The sequence below is a fragment of the Copadichromis virginalis genome, linkage group LG6 (genome assembly GCF_057382275.1).
Source record: "Copadichromis virginalis isolate Kocher_CV1m ecotype Utaka linkage group LG6, C_Virginalis_male_GT1.1, whole genome shotgun sequence".
Taxonomy (NCBI): Eukaryota; Metazoa; Chordata; class Actinopteri; order Cichliformes; family Cichlidae; genus Copadichromis; species Copadichromis virginalis.
This window is the reverse complement of record NC_140623.1, coordinates 24,094,555-24,118,216: the sequence shown is the minus strand read 5'-3', so window position 1 is coordinate 24,118,216 and position 23,662 is coordinate 24,094,555. Positions and strand designations below refer to the sequence as shown.

The window sequence follows — 23,662 nt, the reverse complement described above, 5'->3', positions numbered from 1 at the left end:
CTCGTCTAAGAGAAGAAATGGAATGTGGGATCCTCACATTGTAAACAGGTTAGTGAAGTGCAATCTTTATTTAAAAAACAAAAACAAACAAAAGAACAGAATAAACCACATATAATGACCTTTTCCCCCCTATTTTTCATTGTTCCATCTTTGGCATGTCTTTCCATTAAGTCAGATAGAAATACACAAGCAGAAAAAGATTTGTTCGCTGTCACATTTTTTTACTTCGATCGATACGAGCTGAAAGCAAAGGCGAGGGAGGAATGGGTTGGGTTCATGCAACAGAGGAACTGAGCGGTGGAGAGAAAGCAACACGAAGACAGGGTTGAAGAACGATGCTGGCAAAGAGAGTGGGGGGAGGGGGGAATGGGCATGTTATGACATCAGATGTCGTTAACCAATTAGGCGGGGTGTTGCAGGAGAGTGGTACCAGCAGCCACTAAAAGCCCCACTGTCACTGACCTCAGGAAGAGAGAATTTAATAACAATCTCCCCTTTCGCTTCATCCTCTCTCTGGCCAGCAGCCACTTCGGTAACGGCGGCTTTTGTCCTTCCTGAGCTGCTGAACCCTTATTTATGTTGAAGCTGAGCAAACCTGCCCATCTGGAGAGTTCGAAACCTGAAGCCCTGGCTACTTAAACCGAGTGTCAAGACTGCAGATTATTTGCTGATCGCTCCTCAGTTTCCACATGACCAGATTAGCAATTAGCTTTAATGACCTTCAGTCAGAAGGTGAAGCTGCAGGATGATCTCATTCTGGTTTTGAATTATTTTTTTCTTTTTTGAAGAGTGGGGGGTGTCATCGACACTTGAGTTTAAGTGAAGACCTGGAAAAGTGTCCGGCTGCGTGCTTAAAGAGGGGCACTGCAGTTGAAACTGCATGAAATTACACAAACTGCAACGAAGAAGGATTTACAGTATGGCTATGATTCATTTCACTACATTAGAGGCGGAAATCTCTGTCTTTGAAACTGTCCTGCTAATGTAAAAAGACAATCTGTCCCAGAGCTTATAAGCATTCTCACAAATACAAGTGTAGCTGCTGCGCAAGAACAGCTGAGCTTTAGATTGCTCCAAAATCCCCTGTGACCATGGGTTTGGGCCAGAGGGGTGAAATAAACTTACCACCTGCTACTGGTAGTCCACACACAGACACACCACACACACACTCTTTTCTCTAACATCTGCCACTGCAGTCCCTCGTGTTTTACCAACACCGGAAACTTTCAGACTAATAGTCACAGCTCAAAGCAGCACTGCTTACAGTTTCCCAGCTTTTAATGGTTGTTCGCCTTACACCATTAATGCATATCAATCACCATAAACACACACACACACACACACACACACACACACACACACACACATGCAGAACGCACAGACAGCAGGATTTGTATCAGTGAGCTGTGAATAACAGCTCTGCACCGAGTGTTCAGCTGTTAAAAGTTCAGAGGGAGAGAGCAGAGTGATGAAAAGGAAAATAAAAGGAGGGAAAAGGGGGATGGAGGAGAGGAGAAGTACCTGCAACACTCAGGTGATTGCAGGTAAAAGAACAGAAACACCCTCGGAGACAATGCTGCGGTAAAACTTTGATTTATGGAGTGGGGTATGCCTTTTTTTCTCAATGCTGCTGAGCAGAGATAACATCTCTACTAAACAGTAATTGGCATCTGCTATAAAAGTGGGAAGTTTTAAAGTTATATTTACAGCAGCTCCACCAGGAGGTCTCTCCATCGTCAAACTGCAGATGACAATGCAGCACATTTACTGATGAACTTGCTTTTATGGCTCAGGCATTCACAACAGTTGGCTGGAATTTGCGAGACAACCTGTTTAGCGCACAAAAAAGTGACTTAAGACACTAAATGTTTATTTACATGTAATCAATTTAAACCACATTTCTTTCCTAATCTTAACCAAAATACTGTTGACACTCTCTGTGGTTAGTTTTGGTTTCTAGTGTGAGAGACGATGTTTTGTTTTAGCTACATTGGCTCTAAATGTTGTCCAATCTCATCACATGACACCTAGGACTCTAACAGCAGGAAATATAAAGTTAGATTAATCACTCAAGAGAACTACATGCACGTGCCTTTTTTAAAAAAAAACTGGCTGAGGTTAAAGGAAAATCAAACATTTGATTGAGATAAATGCTTTTTAGAGGCCCGTGATTGAAGACATGGAAAGGTCATAGTTCACATAAGAGGATGGATATCAGCTGCGCGTGTTAATTAGTATGAGTCTAAACATTTTTCTGATTCTTTAATCCTTTAAAAAAATATTTTCTATGTGTAAAAACTGTAAATGTAAACAGTGGGCAACTTGAATACTTGCAGCTTTTGTTTAAAATATTAATAAAATAATTGACTGTATTTCAATTAAATGTTAGAGCAGCCAGTTTGTAATTCAATAGTAAAAAATAATGTAATTGAAGTCAATAAAACACTTTAAGACATTCCTCTTTCTTTAAAATATGAATGCAGACGATTAACTAATAATTTAGTTAATTTAAAAAAAATCACCAATTAAAAATCTAATAGCTGAATGATCTTCTCTACGCAATCACACTGAGTATTTGAGCAGTTGTTTAAGCTCTGGTACGCATATATAAATAAATATGTATGAAATTTCTTCCCAAAGCTTTGTCCCAGCATAGCTCATCTTTCTTTGTGTCTATCTGTGAATCACTTGACAAACAAAGCTTCTGTTACTACACTGGACATGATGCAGATAGCGGTGCATTTAAAAGCTTTGGTGAAATTCTGCCTCAGATTAAGTTGTGGATCAGTAGGTTCTAATATCTGTGCCAAGCGTGCATAGGCAACGGACATAGCTCAACAGCTATACAGTGCATTGTGCACGATGAATACGCTCCAACTGGAAGTCTGGATGCACACACACAAACGGTCACGGAAGACAAACCGATCAAACGTCCAGCCCCATCTCATCTGAATCTCTTTCATCTTTGCATGCTAATTAACCTTGACCTGAAAACTCCCAGTGTTTAATTGCTACCATGGAAATGACTTCCATTTGCACAACTGTCCACACACACACACACACACACACACTGTTCAATTAGAACCATCCATTCTGCTTGACTAGCAACAGTCATCACCATCAGTCTATCAGATATCACTTGTCTCTGTCTGTTTCTGCACCGCTGGTTTACAGACATGCAGACGGGTAGAAAAGTGTGTTCAAGGTGCAAATGTAAATTCAAGTCTTTCACCTAAGTAGAACTTTCAGCACCACAGTAATGTATAAATAATATTTAATTAAAAAAACGTAATATATCCACAAGCTAGATTACTACTACAACTTGCTGTCTGTCTAAAATCATGTAGGTTAAACAGAAAACCTATGTAAGTATGTAATACAATGACTAGAAAAACCTTGGTACATTTGCTTCGTCACTTGTCACCACTGAACATCTGTGATACATGTGTAACAGAGAATTTTGATGATGCTAAAAAGAGTTTGCTGCGAGCAAACAGACTTGAAAAAAGAGATTTGAGAGTTTGAAGGTAAAAGGAGTCACAGAGGTGAAGACGGAAGAAAAAATAAAACCCAGCTAATTCAGAATGCTATAAAAGTCAGCCAAGCCAACCCAATGGCTGCTTTCTCCTGAGAAAGCTGATTGAGAGAAATGAAGCAGAGATAGGAGCACTGCCATAATTTTAGAAATGCAGATCCAAACTATTTTTCTTCCTCTGCATCAACCAGCTGCAAGATGATTCACAGAGACAGCAGCTTACAGTCATATACAGGACGTGCATGTAGACTTCAAATGAGGCTTGTCATGCCTACAATGCTGAACTTATAAACCCCCATAAACCTGCATGGGACCAGCATGCTAAACTCACAGACACACACACACACACAGTGGGATTATTACTTGTGGTTTATGTCTGAACATGCCAGGTTGCCAGGCGGTAATGTGTTGTGGTTAATAACCCTTCCTCTCATCCCTCCTTCCCTCCTTCTCCATCTCATCATTCCTTCATCCCCCCCCCCCCCCCCCCTTAAAGGCTGCTGTTTGAGACTCACACACACACACACACACACACACACACACACACACACACACACAAATCATCTTTACAACCAGGCCTCTAACTTGCTTGTAGCAACGTTAACTGCCGCTGGTTTGCCTGGAGCCTCTGCGGATTGTATTGATTTGATCTGGAGTCAATGCCAGTCAGTAGGCATTGAGGATTTGAATTCTGCACCGAAAAGCCCAAAAAGATTCTCCAGCCTGAGCGAACTATGGGCTGTGTGTCCTTATTCATAACGGTTTAGGGAAAGACTATTATTTCAGTTGAATAATCAAACTTTCACTGTAATAAACTCACAGAATCGACAAGGTTAAAACAAGAAAAGCTTTTGGTTCGCAATGTGAAAAAAAAGCCTGCCCTTAACCGGCAGCAATTTTGGATGCCTTGAAGTAATGCTCCTCTTTTAAAAAGTGACAAAATCAGGTGTGGTGCCAGAGTAAATACAGCTTTGCCAGCAAGGAGATCGTAATTTGTGTCCTGTGTGGCCCTTTGCATTGATTATTTTTGTTTTTAAATTGTTTCTTACCTTTACTTTTTACTTTCTGAAGATGTTTAGTTCAAGAGAAGACTGCAGTTCCGATTACAGTACTGACCTTTGTCGCAGCATTGACCTTGCACTAAAAAAGCACGGTCACCTGATGCGTGTACGTAAATGTGACGCCAAAGACATCATTTAAAAGTGTATGTGACAAGCTGGGGGTGAGAACCACCCATAAACCCAGCGTGTCATGGCACTAAGACCAAAGGATACTCTGTCGGTATCTGTAAGACACCAGGGATTTCTTTTTTTTCTGTAGAGAGCAAAGGGGTTTTGTACAATTGTGTAAAGTTTGGAGGAAAAGCCAGATGTGATTCATCAAAGGGACTGATGGGCAGGTTAGCAGTCAGTTTGTGTCCAATTTCCTTATGACCTTATGGGAAAAAGGAAAACAATGGAAATAGAAGTTTTACTAAAAAGGGGATTTCCACCTCTCAAACAGTCCAGTGTCTTTTAACACAGCAAAGGCAAAATCCTCAGCTGCTAAGATGTCTGAGAGAGACGAGGGGTTACCTAGCAGGTCACTAAGGTAACCTGACAGGAATCTTATGTGCTCTGAATGCGTGCACACGCACACACACACACACACACACTGATAGTAACCCACCCACCCAGAGTGCTGCTTGTAATTATGAGAGCTGTAAAACAGGCTGACATCATAGCTTTGGGCTGCTCATTCTCTCACCGCCTCGCTTTCAGACTATAAAATACTGTAGTCTTGTGAGCAAATTCACTGTTCAGGTGTCTGACTTTTTGCTGTTGCTTTTAATGAGCTGGAAGAACTGAGTCTCTTTAAAAATAACAGACATTATTGTATACATAACGTCCTACAGAAATTCAGGTTTGACTACATGAACTCATTGTTCAGGAAACCAGTTTGAGATGATTCGAGGAAGCAGTCATTTGGGACATGGGTACACTTTGATTATAAAGGGATGGACATGGTTAGCAACAATACTACGATAAGCTATGGCATTAATTAAATGATGCTCAGTTGGTATTAAAGAGCACAAAGTTAAACAAGAAAATATTTCCTATATCATTACAACACCAGCATCGTGAGCAATTGATACAGGAAGAAAGGATCCATGCTTTCATGTTTTTAGACCCTACCATTAAAATATCACTGCAGAAATCAAAACTCAGCAGATGAAGTAACATTATCTGTCAGGAGTGTCAGTCAGTGTGGTCTTCTGCTGCTCAAGGTCTGCATATCTTGCTTGTAATGAGTATATATTTGAGTTACTGTAGTCTTGCTATCAGCTCAAAGTAGCCTTTCCATTCTCTCTCCTTTTCTGGCATCAAGAAGGCATTTTCACCCAGAGAACTGCCGCTCACTGGATATTTTCAGACGATTTCTCTCTCAGATGACTCTCTGTAGAGATGACTGTGTGGGAAAAAGCCCTTTCTGAAATACTCAGACCAGCCCGCCTGGCACCAACAACCAGAAAACAGTCAAAGTCACTTAAATCATCTTTCCTCCTCATTCGGATGCTCAGGTTGAACTTCAGGTTGAACTTCACCTACTGCTCTTTGATTGCCTAATAAATATTTGTGTTAATGAGCAGCTGAACAGGTGTACCTAATAAAGTGGAAGTATCTCTAATGACCCACTGCATCAACCCTTTTTAAACTCCACTCTCAGTAACGTTTTAGGAAAATGCACTTTCTCCCAGGTTATGTGCGTTTGCTATGGTTGCTCTTGAGATTCAACCAGTTGCAGATACTTGATAATCAGGTGGGTCGCATGGCTAGAAAACAAAGGTGAAGCTAACTGCAAAAATGCGTATATCAACTCAAACTGCATCTATTCCTGAAGTAAATGAAAGGAAACTTAAAAATGTAATTAAACTAATTAAAAATGTGAATAATTGGTCTCAGAAAGCCATCAGCATGAAAGCTATCCTGACCATTCTGCCATCAGCCTACCTGCTACTACTGCACTGCTGTCTGCCTTCTGATTTAAAAGATATTTTGTTGGAGAGAAAATAATTTCCCCTTAGATTGTAATTTTAAATTCAGCTTTGTTGTATGGGAAAATATATCTTTAGGAGACAGTACACATACACACACACACACTCATAAAATAATTTAACAATGAACTCATCGTCTGGTGGAGATAGTGACAGCGGAAAGAGGAAAGTGATAAGAGTGAAAGAATAAATGAAAGGAAATTTGAGGCATGCCAAACTGTTTCCCACCTCCTGATACTGAGCTGAAATGTGAAGACAGGCAGGCAGACTTCTGATTGAAAACACTTAAAATGCACTGACATGTCACGAGTTGATAAGTACAGCCCGAAAAGAAAAACTGCCGCAATATAAAACAGAGCTTTGACTAAAAGTGTTCTGAGGCTGAGGATGAGATAAAGATGCATGAAGTGGGAACATGAAAGACAGACATCACGTGTGTCAAAACTGTGACAAAACATCTTAAATACTGAAGCTCAGAATCAGAATTTGGTGTTAAAAACACATGTTTCTCTGCCAGTGAGCGTTCAGGTCGCAGGTGACCCTGATTTCAATTTGGTGCGCTTTGGCCCAGGAACGGGAAGAAACGTGTACAAACACACGCTGTCCTCTGTGTCTCCTCTTGTTGCTCTCTTCTTCGTGGCTCCCTCACTTCTGTCTGCCAATATGTCGTAATTGGATTTGTCTGAACGATAAAGATCTCTTTTTTGTATTACCATCACATTTAACCTCATAAAGGTCTGCTATAAGCAGGAATCCAAACACATGCCAAAAAAAAGGAAAGCGCGTGTGTGAAATATTTAAGAGGGCTAGTGTCGGGGAAAATGCTGTATTTTGTTTTTGGGAGAGGAAAAGCGAGAGAGAGAAGCTTCAGTACGATAAACCACAAAAGCCCTCCTTCGACTCGGCCCATTTAGGCCCATTTAGACACAACGCACTTGCAAGAGAGCGAGACTGAAAGGGTGGGGTGGGGGGGTGGGGGTGCAAAAGTGAGGAAGTACATGAGCCTCAGTTATTGTTACTGCTTGACAGAGAAACAGAAACAGATAGACAGATGAAGAAAAAATAAGTGTGAGGTGGAAGGAGTGATATGAAATGATCAGAGTCCTAACTTGTCTGCGCATAGTTTATCTGATCACTCTTTCAGATAGCATCTGTTTAATCCTGTATTACCCAATCTTACTGGCATCCTCCGTGTGTATGTCAGTGTGTGTGTTCCCGAGAGTGTGTGTTCTTCAGTCTGACACTTGCTGAGAGGTCAAAGCTCTCTTGAGCAGCCGTCCAATTACGGAGGGCATGGTGTTACCGTAGAGATAAGAGAAAACTGTAATTGGATAATGACACATCAGAGTTGAAACCTGTCATTAGACACTCACAAAGACACACGTGTATGCACACACGCGCGCGCACTGGTCGAGCACCAACCTGTGATTACAAACCTGCTGATCCATCACCAGCCTCCAGCTACGGAGCTACAATGTCACATTTCTCTCTTTCTTGCTCACATTACTCTTCAGAAACCCTTCGTGCTCCATCTCTAACGGCAAAAATCACATTTGTTTCATATTTGAATATGTTTTTGTGTATTTTTTCGCTCCTTTGACGTTAAAAAAATTGCTTTTAAATTGGTTTTTAAAGCTTAAAGTTTTCTCAAAGTGTCAGCGAATGGATCTGTTGTTGTGGGCCTGAGCCCTCACATTATGTAAACATAGTGCGTTTTAATGAGCCTGGGTCGCTCTGGTCACTTCAATCACACTCAGCTTTTGGTGAAATAATGTGAGAGGCTCTAAACTTGCGAGCAACATCTCTGGGAGCAATCACTGGTCAGCTCCCAGTTTCCTCTCTTGGTTTCTTCTGCATCATTACCATGGATGAGGGTCTTGCATAAGCCTCTCCAAACCAATGTGTAGGCTCGGGGGAAGAGAGAGCTGGGGAGGGGAAGTGGAGAGGGTGTGTAGGCAAGAAAGAGTATGAGAGGGAAAAGAATTAAGAGAAAGGTGCTGGGGAGAGAAAGGGAAGATAATAGCAGTAAGGGGAATAAAACGGGGGCGCAAAAAAGACCAAGTGAGCAGGAGAGGCAGCTAGGGAGGGCAGTGAGGTTTTCTTTTGTGGTGATTGGAGAGTGACAGGGGTGCCAATAGAGTGGCCAGCGATGACGGTCCCACTGGAGAATGCCGGCTATGCCAGTGGAGTGGCACTAATGGAGCCAGAGAGGGGATGCAGTTGCCTGCCCCGGAGGGGTATATTGTGCAACTGGACAAGGCAGCTTGACACGGAGCCAAGATGGAGGATTAGAGGGGAGGGAGGGAGGCACCCAGGACAGAGAAAGACAGCCATGTTAGGTCTGCTGACTGATTGACATAAACTCAGCTCTTTCTGTCTTCCATTTAACTGCAGGCGAGCCTCAGAGAGCACTCAGGGTTTCTGGTTTTTGTCCTGACGTATTTTCTCACTCAGTGTTTTGCTACTCATAGAGTTTCCTGCCCAAAGTGTGAACATTGCAGCTGGTTGTCAAGCACAGTTTAGCTGCATCTGATCGCAGGAATGTGTTTGCTAATGAAAAAATAACTAAGATGATTTTGTTTCTTTCTTTATTGTTCCAAATGAATCCATCCATCCATTTTGTTCTGCTGAGCAGCACCAGGAGACTATCCCGACTGCCACAAGGAGAGACAAGGTACACCCTGGACAGGTTGACAGTCAGTCGCAGGGAGACAGACAACCATTTTTACTCACATTCTCACATCCAGTTAACCTAACTACATGTTTTTAAAGGGAAGCTATAGGACCCACGAGAGTCCTGATTTGAAATCAGGACTCTCTCTCAACAATGCTAACCACACCACCATCCTGGCCACTCCAAAATAATATTTTTAAAAACTGATGGTATGAATATTACTTTAACTCTCACCACCTTTATAGAAACACAAACACACACACACACACACACACACAACAAGAACAACAGCAACAAGTCCAAACACACGCTACATGGATGCACACAGCAAGCAGAGGTCAATATTGATGAGTAGGCATTTGTTTGATTGAGGTCAGCAGAGGAACATTGATGAATTATACTGATTACTCCATAATCTCTCCCATAATTCACCAGCCCTGCCGTCTCATCCATCAATATGGTGTCTGGATCTATAGCTCCAGATACCCTGAGGAGACCAACCACCACAGAGGGGCTGTAAGATGGGGGGATATACATCCTGCTGGCTCTAAGCTGCATAACACCAGCGTTTACCTCGTGTTATTAAGTTAAACACTGTGGCTAATGTGAATGAGGAGGGGAGAGGAAGTAGAGATAATAGAGAGCGAGGGAAGTAAAGAGGATGATTTAGGCGTTTTTGCTGGGAGGAATTGCCGCACACCGTGACCCTTAATAACACACAAGCAAGGTGAAGAAATGCTTTGATGATCTCGAGGACCTCACACACACCCACACAGATTCACACAGAATCTGTGCTCTTAACTACCTGCTTCCAGGTAAGCTCTTCCTGGCGTTGGATAGGTATGTAACCCCCCCTCCCAATAATCCACACTCGGGTTACACACACACACACACACACCTGGACACTTCTCTCTGACAGACTTGCTGGCTCCAAGCTTCAGGCTACCTGCCATCTACAGTAAGCACTGACATACCTCTCTCCTCTCATTTCCACAACACTCTTCCCTTAGTTCTCCACCTTTCTTTACTTTCGCTGCCCCTCACTTTCTCCCACTCCCTTGCTTTTTTTTCCTTTTCACGACTAGCTCACAATGGAGACGGCGCTTCTTTCTTCGCCCTGGTAAATTCCTCCCTGGTCTCTTTTTTTTCCTTTTTTTCCCGCACCATTTAAGAGAGCAAACACGTCTCTAATCTTCCTCTTAAATACCCTTCATTCATTCGGTCTGTATCCACCCCTCCTCTTTCTGTGTGTTTTTCCAGGCGTAACTCTCACTCCTTGTGCAAGTTGATGGGCAAAGCAGCGCCATCGCTGCTGGCATGTCCATTATCCTGGATATTTCATTGGCTGACGCTGATGATCCCTGACCTTTGACCTTAGTGGCCTGAACTTTGACACTCACACGCCCTGGGCGGCAGGTGATTAATGAAGCTGCTGGCAGAAGACCAAATCAAGTAGTAAGAAACGGAAATTTGAAGGAAGATAAAACAAGAAAAGTTTAAATATTTAATAATATTTATTAAATCCCAAACGTGGGTAGAGAGGTGGTAATTTCAAATGAATGGTAAACATGAAACATGAAATCCATAACTCGCGGAAAGTTTGCCTCTTAAACTCTAAAGCCTATATTAAATAGAGTCTATGCAATGATTGAATAATTGCAACCAAAAAAAAAGCCATCCAGTGCAACATAAGACTAATCAACAGTACAACAGATTACATCCTGCAAAATTACTATTAAATTGGATCACAACAAAGCTGAGCAGCATAACCTTTATGGAGACAGACTTATTCCAGTCGGTCTATTAGATTCAATCTGGTCTTGCTAGGTGGACCTAATTAGGTCCTGCTGTTTTACACCATTAATGCAGTGTTGTGCTACTAAAAAAAATGTAATTAAAAAAGCTTCAAACACATCTGCGCACACTTCCTGAGCTCCATCAAGAAACAAGTATGCTCTGGTTAAAGCCAAGAATTTTCATATCTTTACATTCTGTCTGTATAAGATAATCTTTTGTGCTGGTGCCCTCATAATAATGCCAGCACGGCTCTGGCAAGCCCTCTTTCAATCGCTTGAGAATGAATTACAGCATTGTGTTGGGATGTGAATGGCCAGATCACTTCTTAGGAATGAGTGGCCTTGAGCAATTCAGAATGGCGGGCGTGTGATTCATACGAGTGAGTCAGTGACACTCAACACCTCGACACTGTTGTAACTGTTCGTTTGCACTCAAGGTGAGACATAAAGTGTACCCAAATGACATGGGAAATGTCTGAAAACACACAAAGTCGACCACAAGAAAGCAAAATAACATCCCCCTATTCCCCCTATTCCCCCCCCCCCTTCGGCTGGAGTCGATGTGTGTGATCCAAGAGTCCCAATGAAAACATTTCTCCGACAATATGTCTTTATGCATGCTGAAAAGATCTGAAAAGAGCTGTTTTCTCGTGTGTGTGCGCGTTCGCTCCGGATCGAATGTGTGTGAGAGTTTTTATATCTGTTAAAGCGCATTCAGAGAAACAGGAGGGGGCAGGAAATATTGCTGAATGGTAAATGCGATGTGTTTGTGTCAGTGTGTGTCTATTTTTGTTAGACAGCAGGGAAAGGGGAGGGGTCACCCGCAAGCGTCTTGGGCTGCAAAGGCTTAACTTCATTTCCTCAGAGAAACATAATGGCAGATATTTGCATATCGTATGTACACAAAGCCAGTGGCCAAACTGTGCTGCCAACAGATACGGATCTTTTTAAAAGGCAGGTCGGGGAAAAAAGACTACAAGTAAATAATTTGTAAAACCACATTTTGTAAAGTTAAAAAAATGAACTTTGATGCTATAAGTTAGTTCAGTTTATACCCAAATAGACTCCTTGTTGTGCATATTTTGGTAAATTATTCACTGGCTCTTTGGCTAATTAGACACTGCACCTGAAATCTCATAGACTCACTCTATACTCAGCAGCCACTTTATTAGTTACAACTTACTAGTACCTCTGTTAGAGCCCATTCAGAAGTTTTCATGGCATAGATTCAACAAGGTGGTGGAAACTTCCCTCAGAGATTTTAGTCCATATTGACATGACAGCATCACACAATTGAAGCATCTATCCACGATGTGACTGGTGAGCTGGGCTCAGGTAGGCTGTGGCTTTCAATAATCATTTGGTACCAAAGTGTGCCAAGAAATCCACTACAGCCCCACCACCAGCCTTAACCGTTTACACAAGGCACAATTGATCAGTGTTTTTAACTGAGACTCATCAGACCAGGCAACATGTTTCCAATGATCTACTGTTCAGTTTTCAAAGATTGTCCAAATTGTAGCCTCAGTTTTCTGTTCCTGGCAGACTGGATTGGACCCGGTGTGATCTTCTGCCGTTGTAGCCCACATGCTTCAAGGTTTAATGAACTGAGCATTCAGAGATAACCTTTTTCATTCCTTGGTTGTAACAAGTAGTTATTTAACAGTGTGGCCATTCATGAAATCAAATCCCAGTAGATCAGCAATTTCTGAAATACTCAGACCAACCAGACCACATTCAGTGTCACTTGATGCATCTTTCTTCCCACTTCTGTGGTGTTGTAATCTACTACCAGAGTACAAAAAACATCTCACATTTAAGTTTAGTGTGATTGATTATCTTGTGCATTTTATTAATTTGTTTTCCCGGACTCTTCAATAAAAGTAAATTATTGGATAATGACATCAATGAAAGCCACAGGCCAAAAACACATTGGTTAAGTTCCCCAAATCAAAGAGTATAAAAACAACTCCCAGCAAATCTCTTGCACAAACAGCTGTTCCATGTGGGACTTTTCATTAGTAAGCATTTAATTTATCATCGTTTCAGTCAGCGCGAGGGAGGACACTTTCCCTCCTCTGCCTTTTAAATCACCACGTGCTTAGATCTCCTGATTGGAACATTCCTCACCTTTGACCTCTGCTGATCCATAAGGTCGTCATCTCTGTGGCAACTAAAATGCCCTAACGCTCTCTGTCTTAATTAAAAAACACTATTTACTCAGAGAAAATTTCATTTTCTTTACCTTTGACCTCTCACTTCCTTGTGTTTTCTCCCCCTCCCTCTCTGTTAGTTAACGGGGAAAGGCAAAATCTTATGAAAGATGCATCGACGCTGTAGTGCAACCATTATGATAGGCCTGTCGTCTCGGGCGAGTTTGTGTGTTTGCAGCAGGGTTAAGCTCTCGCACAAGACAAAGCCACAACCTTCAAGGCTGCTAAGCAACACTGCTGCCTGGTAAAGCCTCATCAGGGCACCGTTTAGCAGAGGATTAGAGACTATTACACACACATAAACACACATATATACACATACACACACACCACAAAACGTTGTTTCACCAGCTCATTAATTCGAACCTCGCTTTATTTCTGCTTAAATGTGCGAGAGACCTGACGTTCCACCTCTCAGTCAACTTTTCGATGCTGATTCTCCTTCTCAGTGGAGAGACAAGTGGTTTTTTTCCTCCACTCATAATTTTTGAAATTGATGAAAACCTTCGCTGTGTGCTGGAACAACGTGGTGATGAGATATTTTAAACATAAAAACTGAACCAGTTAGTAAAACTTAAAGGTCAAGGCTTAAAAAAAATAGAGACCCAGCAAATATCATTGTCTGATTTTTCTATAACAGTTTGGCTGATAACCCAATAATTAAATAATTACGTTGTATAGTAAATGATTTGATACCAAAGTGTAAATGCTTCGTGATGATGGAAGTGAAAAATAAACTCTTATTTTATTGTGTGTATCTCTCTCACACCAGAGTTTCGTGTTTTGTTTGTTTGACTGATGGTGCTTCCCCAAATGGGTGCACGTTAAACTCCTGTGTTTTCCCACATTTGCAACGGTGTCATCAGTCACCTGCAAGCCCACAATGGGACAATAGGAAGCTCAGAGTCGATCAAATTGCCTAAAAGTAGGTTTTATGTAGTCTACATAAATCAGTGTTTCATTTCTTTTCCACGTAATACATGTTGCATTTCAAAATGAAAAAAACAAACATTCTTTGACTAATACATGAATAACATTCCTCCATCATGTTTTCTGTCAGACTGATGTTATTTTAGTTAGATTTTTTTGGCTCCCTTCTTCTGAGCCTGTCATAGTTTTCTACCGTCGTAACACAATACGCAGGAAAGCTAAAATAAAAATAAAGAAATCTCCTGTAGTGGCACCTGCTAAGCCATTGCTGTTGACCAGAAGTGTCCACAAAGAAAAAACTGTCACATGAATCTAGCCTCATACTCATACTCTTCAACTGTGGAAGCAGTGACCCATTCTCTTATCCTCCCATCACCCCATCCCTTTATCAACCCGTCTTTCATCTTTCCCTCTTTCATCTCGCTACTGAATTCTGTCCAGCAAAGGCAGACAAGAGACAGAGGAGAGGAAGCAAACCTAATGCTGCACTGTGTCTGTATGCACCTCTGACAAATCACAAAGGCTGTGGATTGTTTACAAAATGCATCAGAAACAGCTGTTCAGTGGTGGTTACGAAACAATTATTATATAGAAACTATAATATTTCAGTGATCTCAGCATAGCTAGCAGATATCTATATCCAGTTGAGCGCCTTTGTTATCGTTTATGACAGATTTTAAAAGGCTAAGAGGTTAAATAGAAACTAGGCAGTGGTTTCAAGACTTGCTGAGCATTTCTACAGGAATCAGTGGACAAAAAGCAGAATTGAAAAACCAAACATTTCATCTGTTTCCCACAGGTATTCAATGGCTGGCTAGCTGTCAAAGTTCTTGGGAATACACTTTCAATATTTAAACATATTAGAAATATATTTTCTGGTACAAATCAAGTAATATATAAACTACCAGGAACATTTTTAAAAAGACGTAAAGGCAAAGGAGCAGAAATAGGAGAAATGCACCATTCTAACTTTTATCTTTTATGTTTATAAGTCTATTCAGATAAAATTGTATGTTAATAAAAAAAATTTGTTAAAAGGTGAGCAGTAACTTGAAGACCTGACCATATTTGTGACCTTTTCTTGTTCTGTTGACTGAGCACTGTCCTATTGACCAAGACCAAACCTATCGTCCTTTTCTATCATTTCCTGTTTTGTGGTCAGAGGAACCCAAATTTGAAATTCTTTCTGGAAAACATGGACACCACTTCCTCCAGAATAAAAAGAAGCGGCACGATCCAGCTTGTTATCAGAACTCAGTTCAAAAGCCTGCAGCTCTGATGCTATGGAGGATGCATTTGTGTCTATGAAATAGGCAACTTGCCCATGTGGAAAGGCACCATTAATATTAAAAGTTAGACAAGTTTTAGAGCAATGTATGCTCCCATCCAGACAACCTTTATCTGAGGAAAGGTTCTGCACATCTCAGTGAGACAATGATAAAACTACATGCTCCATCTTTTCCTACAGCATGGGTTTGTGGTAGAAGCGTCCATGCACTGAACCTGCAGACCACAGCTTTGGACATTTGGAGTATCATGAAACACAAATTACAAAAAAGAAGACCCACGACTGCTGAGAATCCCCTATCAGACGTTCTGCAGACCTGCAGATTGTCGCATTGTTGGCTTTTCACACATCGACCTGGCTTTTTCAGAATTGAGGTTTGTATTGTGCTGTTCTGTTTCTTTGTTAGCTTTTCTTTATACTTGATCTATTATTAATTTTGTAATTTTGCTTGTGACGAAGGTCAATTTGGAGACCTGATGGGATGAAGCGTGGGGACCTGCCACAGTCAGAATGCATAAAACGGGAGATTTGTGCCTGTATGTGTATGTTCCGACCTTGTCTTTGTTTGGCTCAGGTAACTTTTGGTTATTGCCCACTGCAGTGAGATTTTACCAGCCTGTCTCTTTTTACAGACTCCATCTAATGAAGTGGCTCTGTTTAATCACAGTTTCTATAGTTGCTCTCTTTCTCTGAACAAACAGTCACAGCTGTGGCCCTCAGTATTATTGCAGGGTGGATTCAGTGTTCAACAATAGGCCAAGGGGGAAAAGGAGGGCTGTGTGCGTGTGTTAGAGACAGACACAAAGAGAGAGTTTTCTGGGGATATGCCCACCACATGGTGTCTCCAGATGTGTGTGTGCGTGTGTTTGTCTTCATAATCTAATGCAGTCTGGGCCCTCGGGTGCTGGGGAAGCTGCGATCATGTGTAATGTGGGAGGTGAAGGATGGAGGGGTGCAGACACAGGTGTTGCAAATGAAAATGATGAAAAAGACACACGACTTTTTATTAGCAGTTAGACTTGCTGTTCCCTTTTTTATGTTTATGCACATCACATATCCACGACAAGCATGTTCAAACTCAAAACTTTGTTCTTTAGAAGCAGCTAATTTCCATCCAAAAAGCTGCAAAATGTTCACTGCTGGATTTCACTGGTTTTTAGCCATTATGGAGGAAACACAGATGTCAGTAAAGACATCAAAATTTACATAACTCTAGAGATATAATAGCTGCAAGCACAGGACACGCCATGAAATTTTATGGTCTCATCCTAACAATTCCTGTGATCTATCCCATTCTTCTACTTCCACCAACGGGCCAAAATTCTTGGAAATCTGGAGAAATATGTCAAATTCTTCAGTAGGTTGGCACAAAATTTGATACAAATATCCATGGCAACCAGTGAGCTACAGCCTTTTTGCCCAGTGACAACACTTCAGCATGCCATCCTTGCCAGGTAGCATGCTGGAAACATTTTTTTGCAGACCGAGCTCTGCTAAATTGTCGAGGGGACTGTCAAACATCACCTTTGATGCAAGCAATATGATAAAACATCTGACAAAGCATTCAAGGAGTTTACTAATGCGAGCAACAAGTAAAAGTGTGAGAATATGTCCAGAGACAACCCACGGTGTGTAAAAATAACATAAGCTCTTACCAAGTACACTGTTTTTGAAAAGCAGCTATTGTCAGCTGTAGATAATACAGGGTTTTATTGTCTTCTCACTACACTGGAGCACAAGTATGAGCATGTCAGCTGTCACCACATCACAGAAACCTTCTTTCCAAAGTTGCAAGGCTTTAGGAGAAAGCACACAGCAGCCTTTTCTAGGACATTTCGACCTTCGGCTTCACGGCTAATATTTGGACGGTGTCATCCAGTTTAAAGTTTAACCGAGAAATGGATGAATGAGAAATTCAGTGATCAGAGAGACATTCTGTGTGCACAGTATAAATATTCATGCAATAACTGGGCCACTGCAGGTGCTTTTGATGATATGCTTCAGTTGTGAGTCATTTGAAAAAGTTGTGTTCATATTCCGTTCATGTTGTATTCTAGCACAATAAAAAACAACTGGTTTTTTTTTAGTCTAAATATTTAGTTTGATAAAGATTTGAAGCAAAAAAAACAGCCTATAAATATTAAAACAAGACCTGCACTATGCTGCATTCTTTCACTGAGCAAAGGAGGCTCCTATTTGCTTCCAAATATCTGCTTAAAAACCTGCGTGACAACATGCTATCTGTTCTTCCTCCATTTCTGTTCTTCCTCCAGGCATGCCCACCAGGTTGGGCATGCCTTAAACGCCTCACACAGTAGGCATCCAAGAGGCATTTTAATCAGATGCCCGAATCACCTCAACTGGTTCATTTTGATGCGACTCTACTCTGAGTCCCTTCTGACTGATCAGTGAGAGGGGACTCATCCCATCTCCATAGCTTGCATCCGCAATCGCTTTCTTCCAGTCACTACCCAGAGCTCGTGACCACAGATGAGGCTAGTGATGTAGATCAACCAACAAATCGACAGCCATGCTTTTCTTCTGTCAGTGTCTTCTTCCACTCTCTTCCTACTCTTGAACAAGACCCTGTGGTACTTAAACTCCTCCACTTTGGTGCTCCACCCTATTCCATCTGAGACCCACAGCCTCAAACTTGGAGGTGTGAACCACTCGAGTTTGAGCTGGTGAAGCCAACAGAACTACATCATCCTCAAAAAGCAAAGATTAAATCCCGAAGCCACCAAAGCAGACACCCTCCACTCCTGTCTGCGTAGAAATTCTGTTCTTATTAACTATGAACAGAACCTGTGACAAATCCAACAAACCCACGGGAACAAGTCTGAATCATCTCCAGCAATATGGATCAAGGTCTCCCTGCAGTTCTACAGTAATCAAATGGTGCGTAGCATACTAAACGAATTTATGTAGAACATCAGATGGCACAACACTCTCCAGTGTGCTATATGCCAAAGTTATGTTACCCTTACTATTGCAGGTTAACAAAATTCAGGCATGATTCATGCTCAGACTTGTATTTCACTAAACAAACTAACTGCACAAGTTCAAAGGCATCTCTCACACCTGACCTCAAAACAGTTTAAATTAGTCCCGAATGCCTTAAACCGCTGTGCTGAGCAAAGATTGAACACATACCATAAATACTCCTGTACACACACACAGACACAGATTTTCCAAGCCCCAAAAACAGTGAAAACATAATTTTCATAATAGCAGGTTGAGCAAGTGTTCATTTATAGAAGTACTGTTGCAAGAACCAAAGCCGGTCAAGTTAGCACATACCTACAACCCTCAATATAAAACTTAACAAGATCCCACTTCAGAGGTTCTCAGGGGTTTCTCGTTGCGATTTCTAAAATTAAAATAAACTGTAGGGGGTGTAGAGAAGCAGACGTAGGATTTAATATTGACCAAACAGCCTTAAATACTATTGGCCAAACCTCTGTGGTCGCCATTCAAGCTGAATGAGTTCCATACATCTGAGAAACCTGTTTAACAGCATTTTTCTGTGGAAGTTTGCGTTTTTTTTCTTACTCTGTTCACCGTGGGTTTTATAATTTAATCTAATTCTGAGAAATAACAACACAGCAGCTTAAATGTGGTTCTATGGAACGAGCTGTGCCGGTTCAGATAAGATGAGCTGCCATTGAGGGGCTCTCCTCTAAACACATACACCTGGAGGACTGAGGCTCGCACAAACACATGCATATAGAGGCAGATATACACTCGCACTCAACTTGTCTACAACAAGCTGAGCACAGAGCAATATATCCAAGTAGTATTTTTACCTCAGCCCACACGCTGAGCAAAATGCCAGCTCTCGGCCTTGGGAAACACACACGCACACATTTGCTCAAACACAGGCAGACACACACCCTTAGACACAACAGGTCATGCCCAGCCGGCCACTGCGGCAGCCGCAGAACATAAACAACTTTCACACACTCTGAATCATCTGAGCATTTCAATATTGTTTCAGATACTGTAAATACATTCAGCCACTCATATAAATATATGCAACCATAATTATTCCCTGAGACCGCAAATGACCGTGACGGGAAGTTAGTTCCCACAGTTTCAGTGGCGTTGCAGCCCAGCCCTGTAGTGCTCGGTTTGCAGCGCAGACGGCGGGGCAGCGAGGGGAGCGGAAGGTGCTCGATGACAACAAACAGTGGTTCGTCGGCTTCAATGCAACCTGGAACATTTATGTTCTGTAACGAAAACTGTTTTCTGCCCGTGAAACACAAAATGTAACTTCAGGAGGGAAACCTGTTCACTGCTTATACCAGTAAGTCGGTCATGCTCACTTTCTCCTCTTCATCCTCTCCTACACAAGCACACACAAGCACACATACACACAGATACACACCTCTCTCCCAGTGGGCAGCAGCTGTTGGAGTGCTAATCTCCATTAGCTACTGAACTGGCTTTTATGGAGAGAGCCATGTAAAATCTGCTCTCTCACTTCTCTCACTCCTTCATCCAAGTGAAACACCCAGACTGGGTCACACAGCAAAACCTCATTGTTTTTTTTTTCTCTGCTTTGCAGCATCTGCAACATACATTTTCACATAATTTTGAGTCCTATTCAGTGAACTGTGCAAACGTTGTGGTGATATACACAAACACACCATTACATGAATCCAAAGTTTATCTAGATCATCTTAAGGCTTCTTAGCAAAACATACTAATAGTTAGAGAATATTTCAGTTAACCATGGAGGGCAAACGAGTGACGGACAAAAAAAATAAATAAAAACACGACTTACAGTCTGTAAAGCTTCGTTGTTCCCAGGAAAAGCAGCTCGGGAAAGACAGCCAGATTATTCCGATTCAGGCGCCTGCAGAAATACAACAGGAATTAGGGAATAAACTCGACCTTGCTCGTTCCAAAGACTGCGGTTGGATGCTCGTACATTTGTGTATAATTAGCTGTTTTAAAGTAGGATTTGTGTTTCCTGGACTTTGTATTAAATTCTGTTACACTGTTTTGATTGTAATACGATTTGAGAGCATGAAATAATTGGGAGACTGATGGAGACACACATACGTGGTCATGCATGGACACTGAAAGAAAACGGTTATCCATGATTTAGGGGTACAACATGGCTGCCAGACAAACAGTGAACTCGAGAAGGATGGAGGGAACGCAGGCGGAGGAAGACGAGGGAAGGGGTTCAGATGGAGGGAGGGCGGAGGGGCGTTTTTGCCACAAAGACGGAGGAGAGGAGACGATGTGGGAAAAACAAACAGGCAGTCTGGCCGGGCTACCGAATGTGTGAAAAGGACCCCACTGAGTAAACAAGGCCCTCACAGGGGAAGAACTCACAACAACCCATCACGCACACACACGTACACACACACACACAGTGGAGACGACTCGGGTGAGTTTAATAATCTGGGTGCGATCATTTAACCCTGGTTGAGTGGAGTGAAGAGGTTTGTGTGCAGTGTGTGTTGATGTGTGTGTGCTTGATGTGTGTCAGAGGAGAGGGAGGCAACAGAGTGACACAATGAGAGACAGGCTGCTGAAACAGTTTAACCCTGACACAAACACACCCGCACACACTGACAGGCTCAAACGATGGATGCTGAGCTGGGTGCTACTGGATGGGAATGAAGAGAGGAGGAAGGGACGAAGAAAGAAAACACGGCAGGAACTAGAAGTTACTTCAAACTAAGAAGAAAACTTGAGTGTGATTTATACAAAAAAAACATACGAACTAACAGAAGTACTACACATTTTCAAACAAAAACACCAGCTCCTTTCAAAACTTCCCCAAATCTCTTTTTCATTCTCTCGTTGACTTTTTCCTCTTAACCTTTGTCTTTCACCTCTTTTTGCATCACTAGAAGCCGATGTGGACTTAAATAACGTCACCCCCTCTGTGTCCATCTTCCACCCACAAGAGCACAAATATGTGAACGTGCCCGCGCGCACACACACACATTCACACTCCACAGTTACATCAGAGGCTGCTTAAATATTTAACGTCCCGCAGAAATGATGTTTCTAAATTATTCACTCCTCTTCCGTTAACGCTGCTTCTGGCAGCTAAGAGCCCCACACGACCCCACGGAGAGGCACACTCCCCCTGTAGGTCCTGCCCAGCCATGAGCGCCCGTTAGTGGGCTAGACATCCCCCTGGGAGAGTGTACGGACTGGTGTTCGAGGTAGGGAGGAGGAACGACAGCAGAGAGGTGGTATGAGCTCATCGCCTTAAAATAGAGGCAATGCCGTCAGACTAGGAAACACGAAATGAAGTAGAGACAGGACACAGAGATCAAATCCAGTCTGCTCCACGGTGCTGCCGAGATATCAGTGTGTTTTAATTAACCTTTTATTCATTTCTTCACTAGAATATCCGTCTGATCATCACATTATCTATAATATATTTAGCAATTAGCAACATAGAGATTGTTCAGATTTACAGACCAGGATTCCCGTGCAGAGTTCTTCTGTTTTTCCTGCTTTAGTTCTACAAATATTATAAAAGTCTGAAACGGTTTTACTTTCCTCGCACACTCTCACACATTACAAACAAGGTGATATCAAAAACAGATCATTTATACTTCTGATGGGCAGCTCCAAATACAGTGATGTAGAAAAAAAGCAGCCAACAATTATTTTCACGACTAATTTATGCACTGAATTAATTAAATCATTGAAATTAATTTAAAAAAATTAACTTAGTTATTTACAGTAGACTGTAACAGAAACAAACCGCCTGCCATACTTAAAATAAATAAAAGGCTACCATCATACGTAACCAGACATTTCAGCCAATCATTGCAACACTGCATATGAACATAACACGAATAACATTAAAGTGCGCTTGCCACGAATTTTCTTATTTTAAACATTAAACATTGCCAAAGTTTCAAATATCGATTTCAGTGTTTGTACAAATAATTCCCGTGAGCCAGAAGCTTGGCCTTCAGACTGAGTGTCCCATTTCGGATAGCGTGTGTGTGTTTTTCTTCTCTACTCATCTCTACTTTCTTGCTGATCAAAGTTTCTGTTTCTGTAGGGCAGCCAATCAAAAGAAAGTTGGCTTCAAAAGAGGGTGGCCTTCAAGGTTGAGGAGCTAAAGTGTTTTGTTTCAGCGAGCAGATGAGAGGGAGTGAACCAGCATCCAGTATAAGATAAATAAGGATTATTTTAAACTTTGAATTAAGGAAACTCTAGTGGAGTCCAAGAATAATAGTATGCAGCTGGAAATGAGAATAAAGGGTCCAGCTGAAGTTATTATACATGTAATCAAACATTTTGGACTTCTTATGTGTCATTACACACTAGATCGTACTGACTATGACTCCCCGGCCCCAACATAAACTCTGCATGAACATGACACGCACAATGTGTCTGACGTCACATGTGATTTACTCCAACATGATATGTAGGACATTTAAAACAATCTTAAATACATTTCTGTAATAAACCACATAAATGGTTAAGCGTTGTTCATTAGAGGCAGAAATTACAAATCATTTTTCTGAGATTTGAAAAGTTCCCTTATGAAACAAAACTACTGAAAAAAACAGTGATGATTCTTAACAAGTTTCTCAGTTAAATCTGAGAGCTACAATGTAACTACAAAACATTTTAGCCTGGCTGAAATGTTTTGTAGTTACATTGTAACTAAGACCTCCAAAGTCTGCTGTTACTTACAGAGGCTACATCAGCTGACTTGGCAGTTTTCACGACTCCACTTTGCACATTTCTCACGTTGGTCTTCAGCGCTGATTCTGCTCTCAGTATTTTGTTAATTTGAACTGCTGCATTAGCCTAATTAAGGAAGCACTGTCTAAAAGATTAACAGCTCAACAGTCAACCTATTGCAAGCTCTCCATCACCGCTGAGCTTGACTCGGCTGCTAACTGTCACTTCACTTTTAAAGTTCTGCAAAAAAATTTGCTTGAACATAAACTTCTGAATCAAACAATGAAATCTCTCCAGTCATGTAGTGATTTAGTTTATTTGATGTTTTTGTATATAAAGACAAATATGTAGCACGAACCAGTTCCACATGCCACACATTTATAGGCTGAACTAGTCTGCAATTACCACCCACTGTTGAGCCTTTTTCCTTCTACATCTGAAAGAATGTATCTCTATCTTTTATATCACAGTGTGTGAGGGTGTGTGTGTGTGCACAAACAGCCTCAGAGTGC

The 23,662-nt window shown here is 41.6% G+C and overlaps 1 protein-coding gene across 4 annotated transcripts in view; it reads right to left on the bottom strand.

The window, feature by feature from the left end:
• The window catches only part of slit2 (slit homolog 2 (Drosophila)), a 104,544-nt gene that overhangs the window by 73,520 nt on the left and 7,362 nt on the right, over positions 1–23,662 (bottom strand). For all 4 annotated transcript variants that reach the window (XM_085459353.1, XM_085459354.1, XM_085459355.1 and 1 more), the window contains exon 4: positions 20,257–20,328. In XM_085459353.1, coding sequence (XP_085315479.1) covers positions 20,257–20,328 — 72 coding nt within the window. The remainder of the gene's footprint in view (positions 1–20,256; positions 20,329–23,662) is intronic.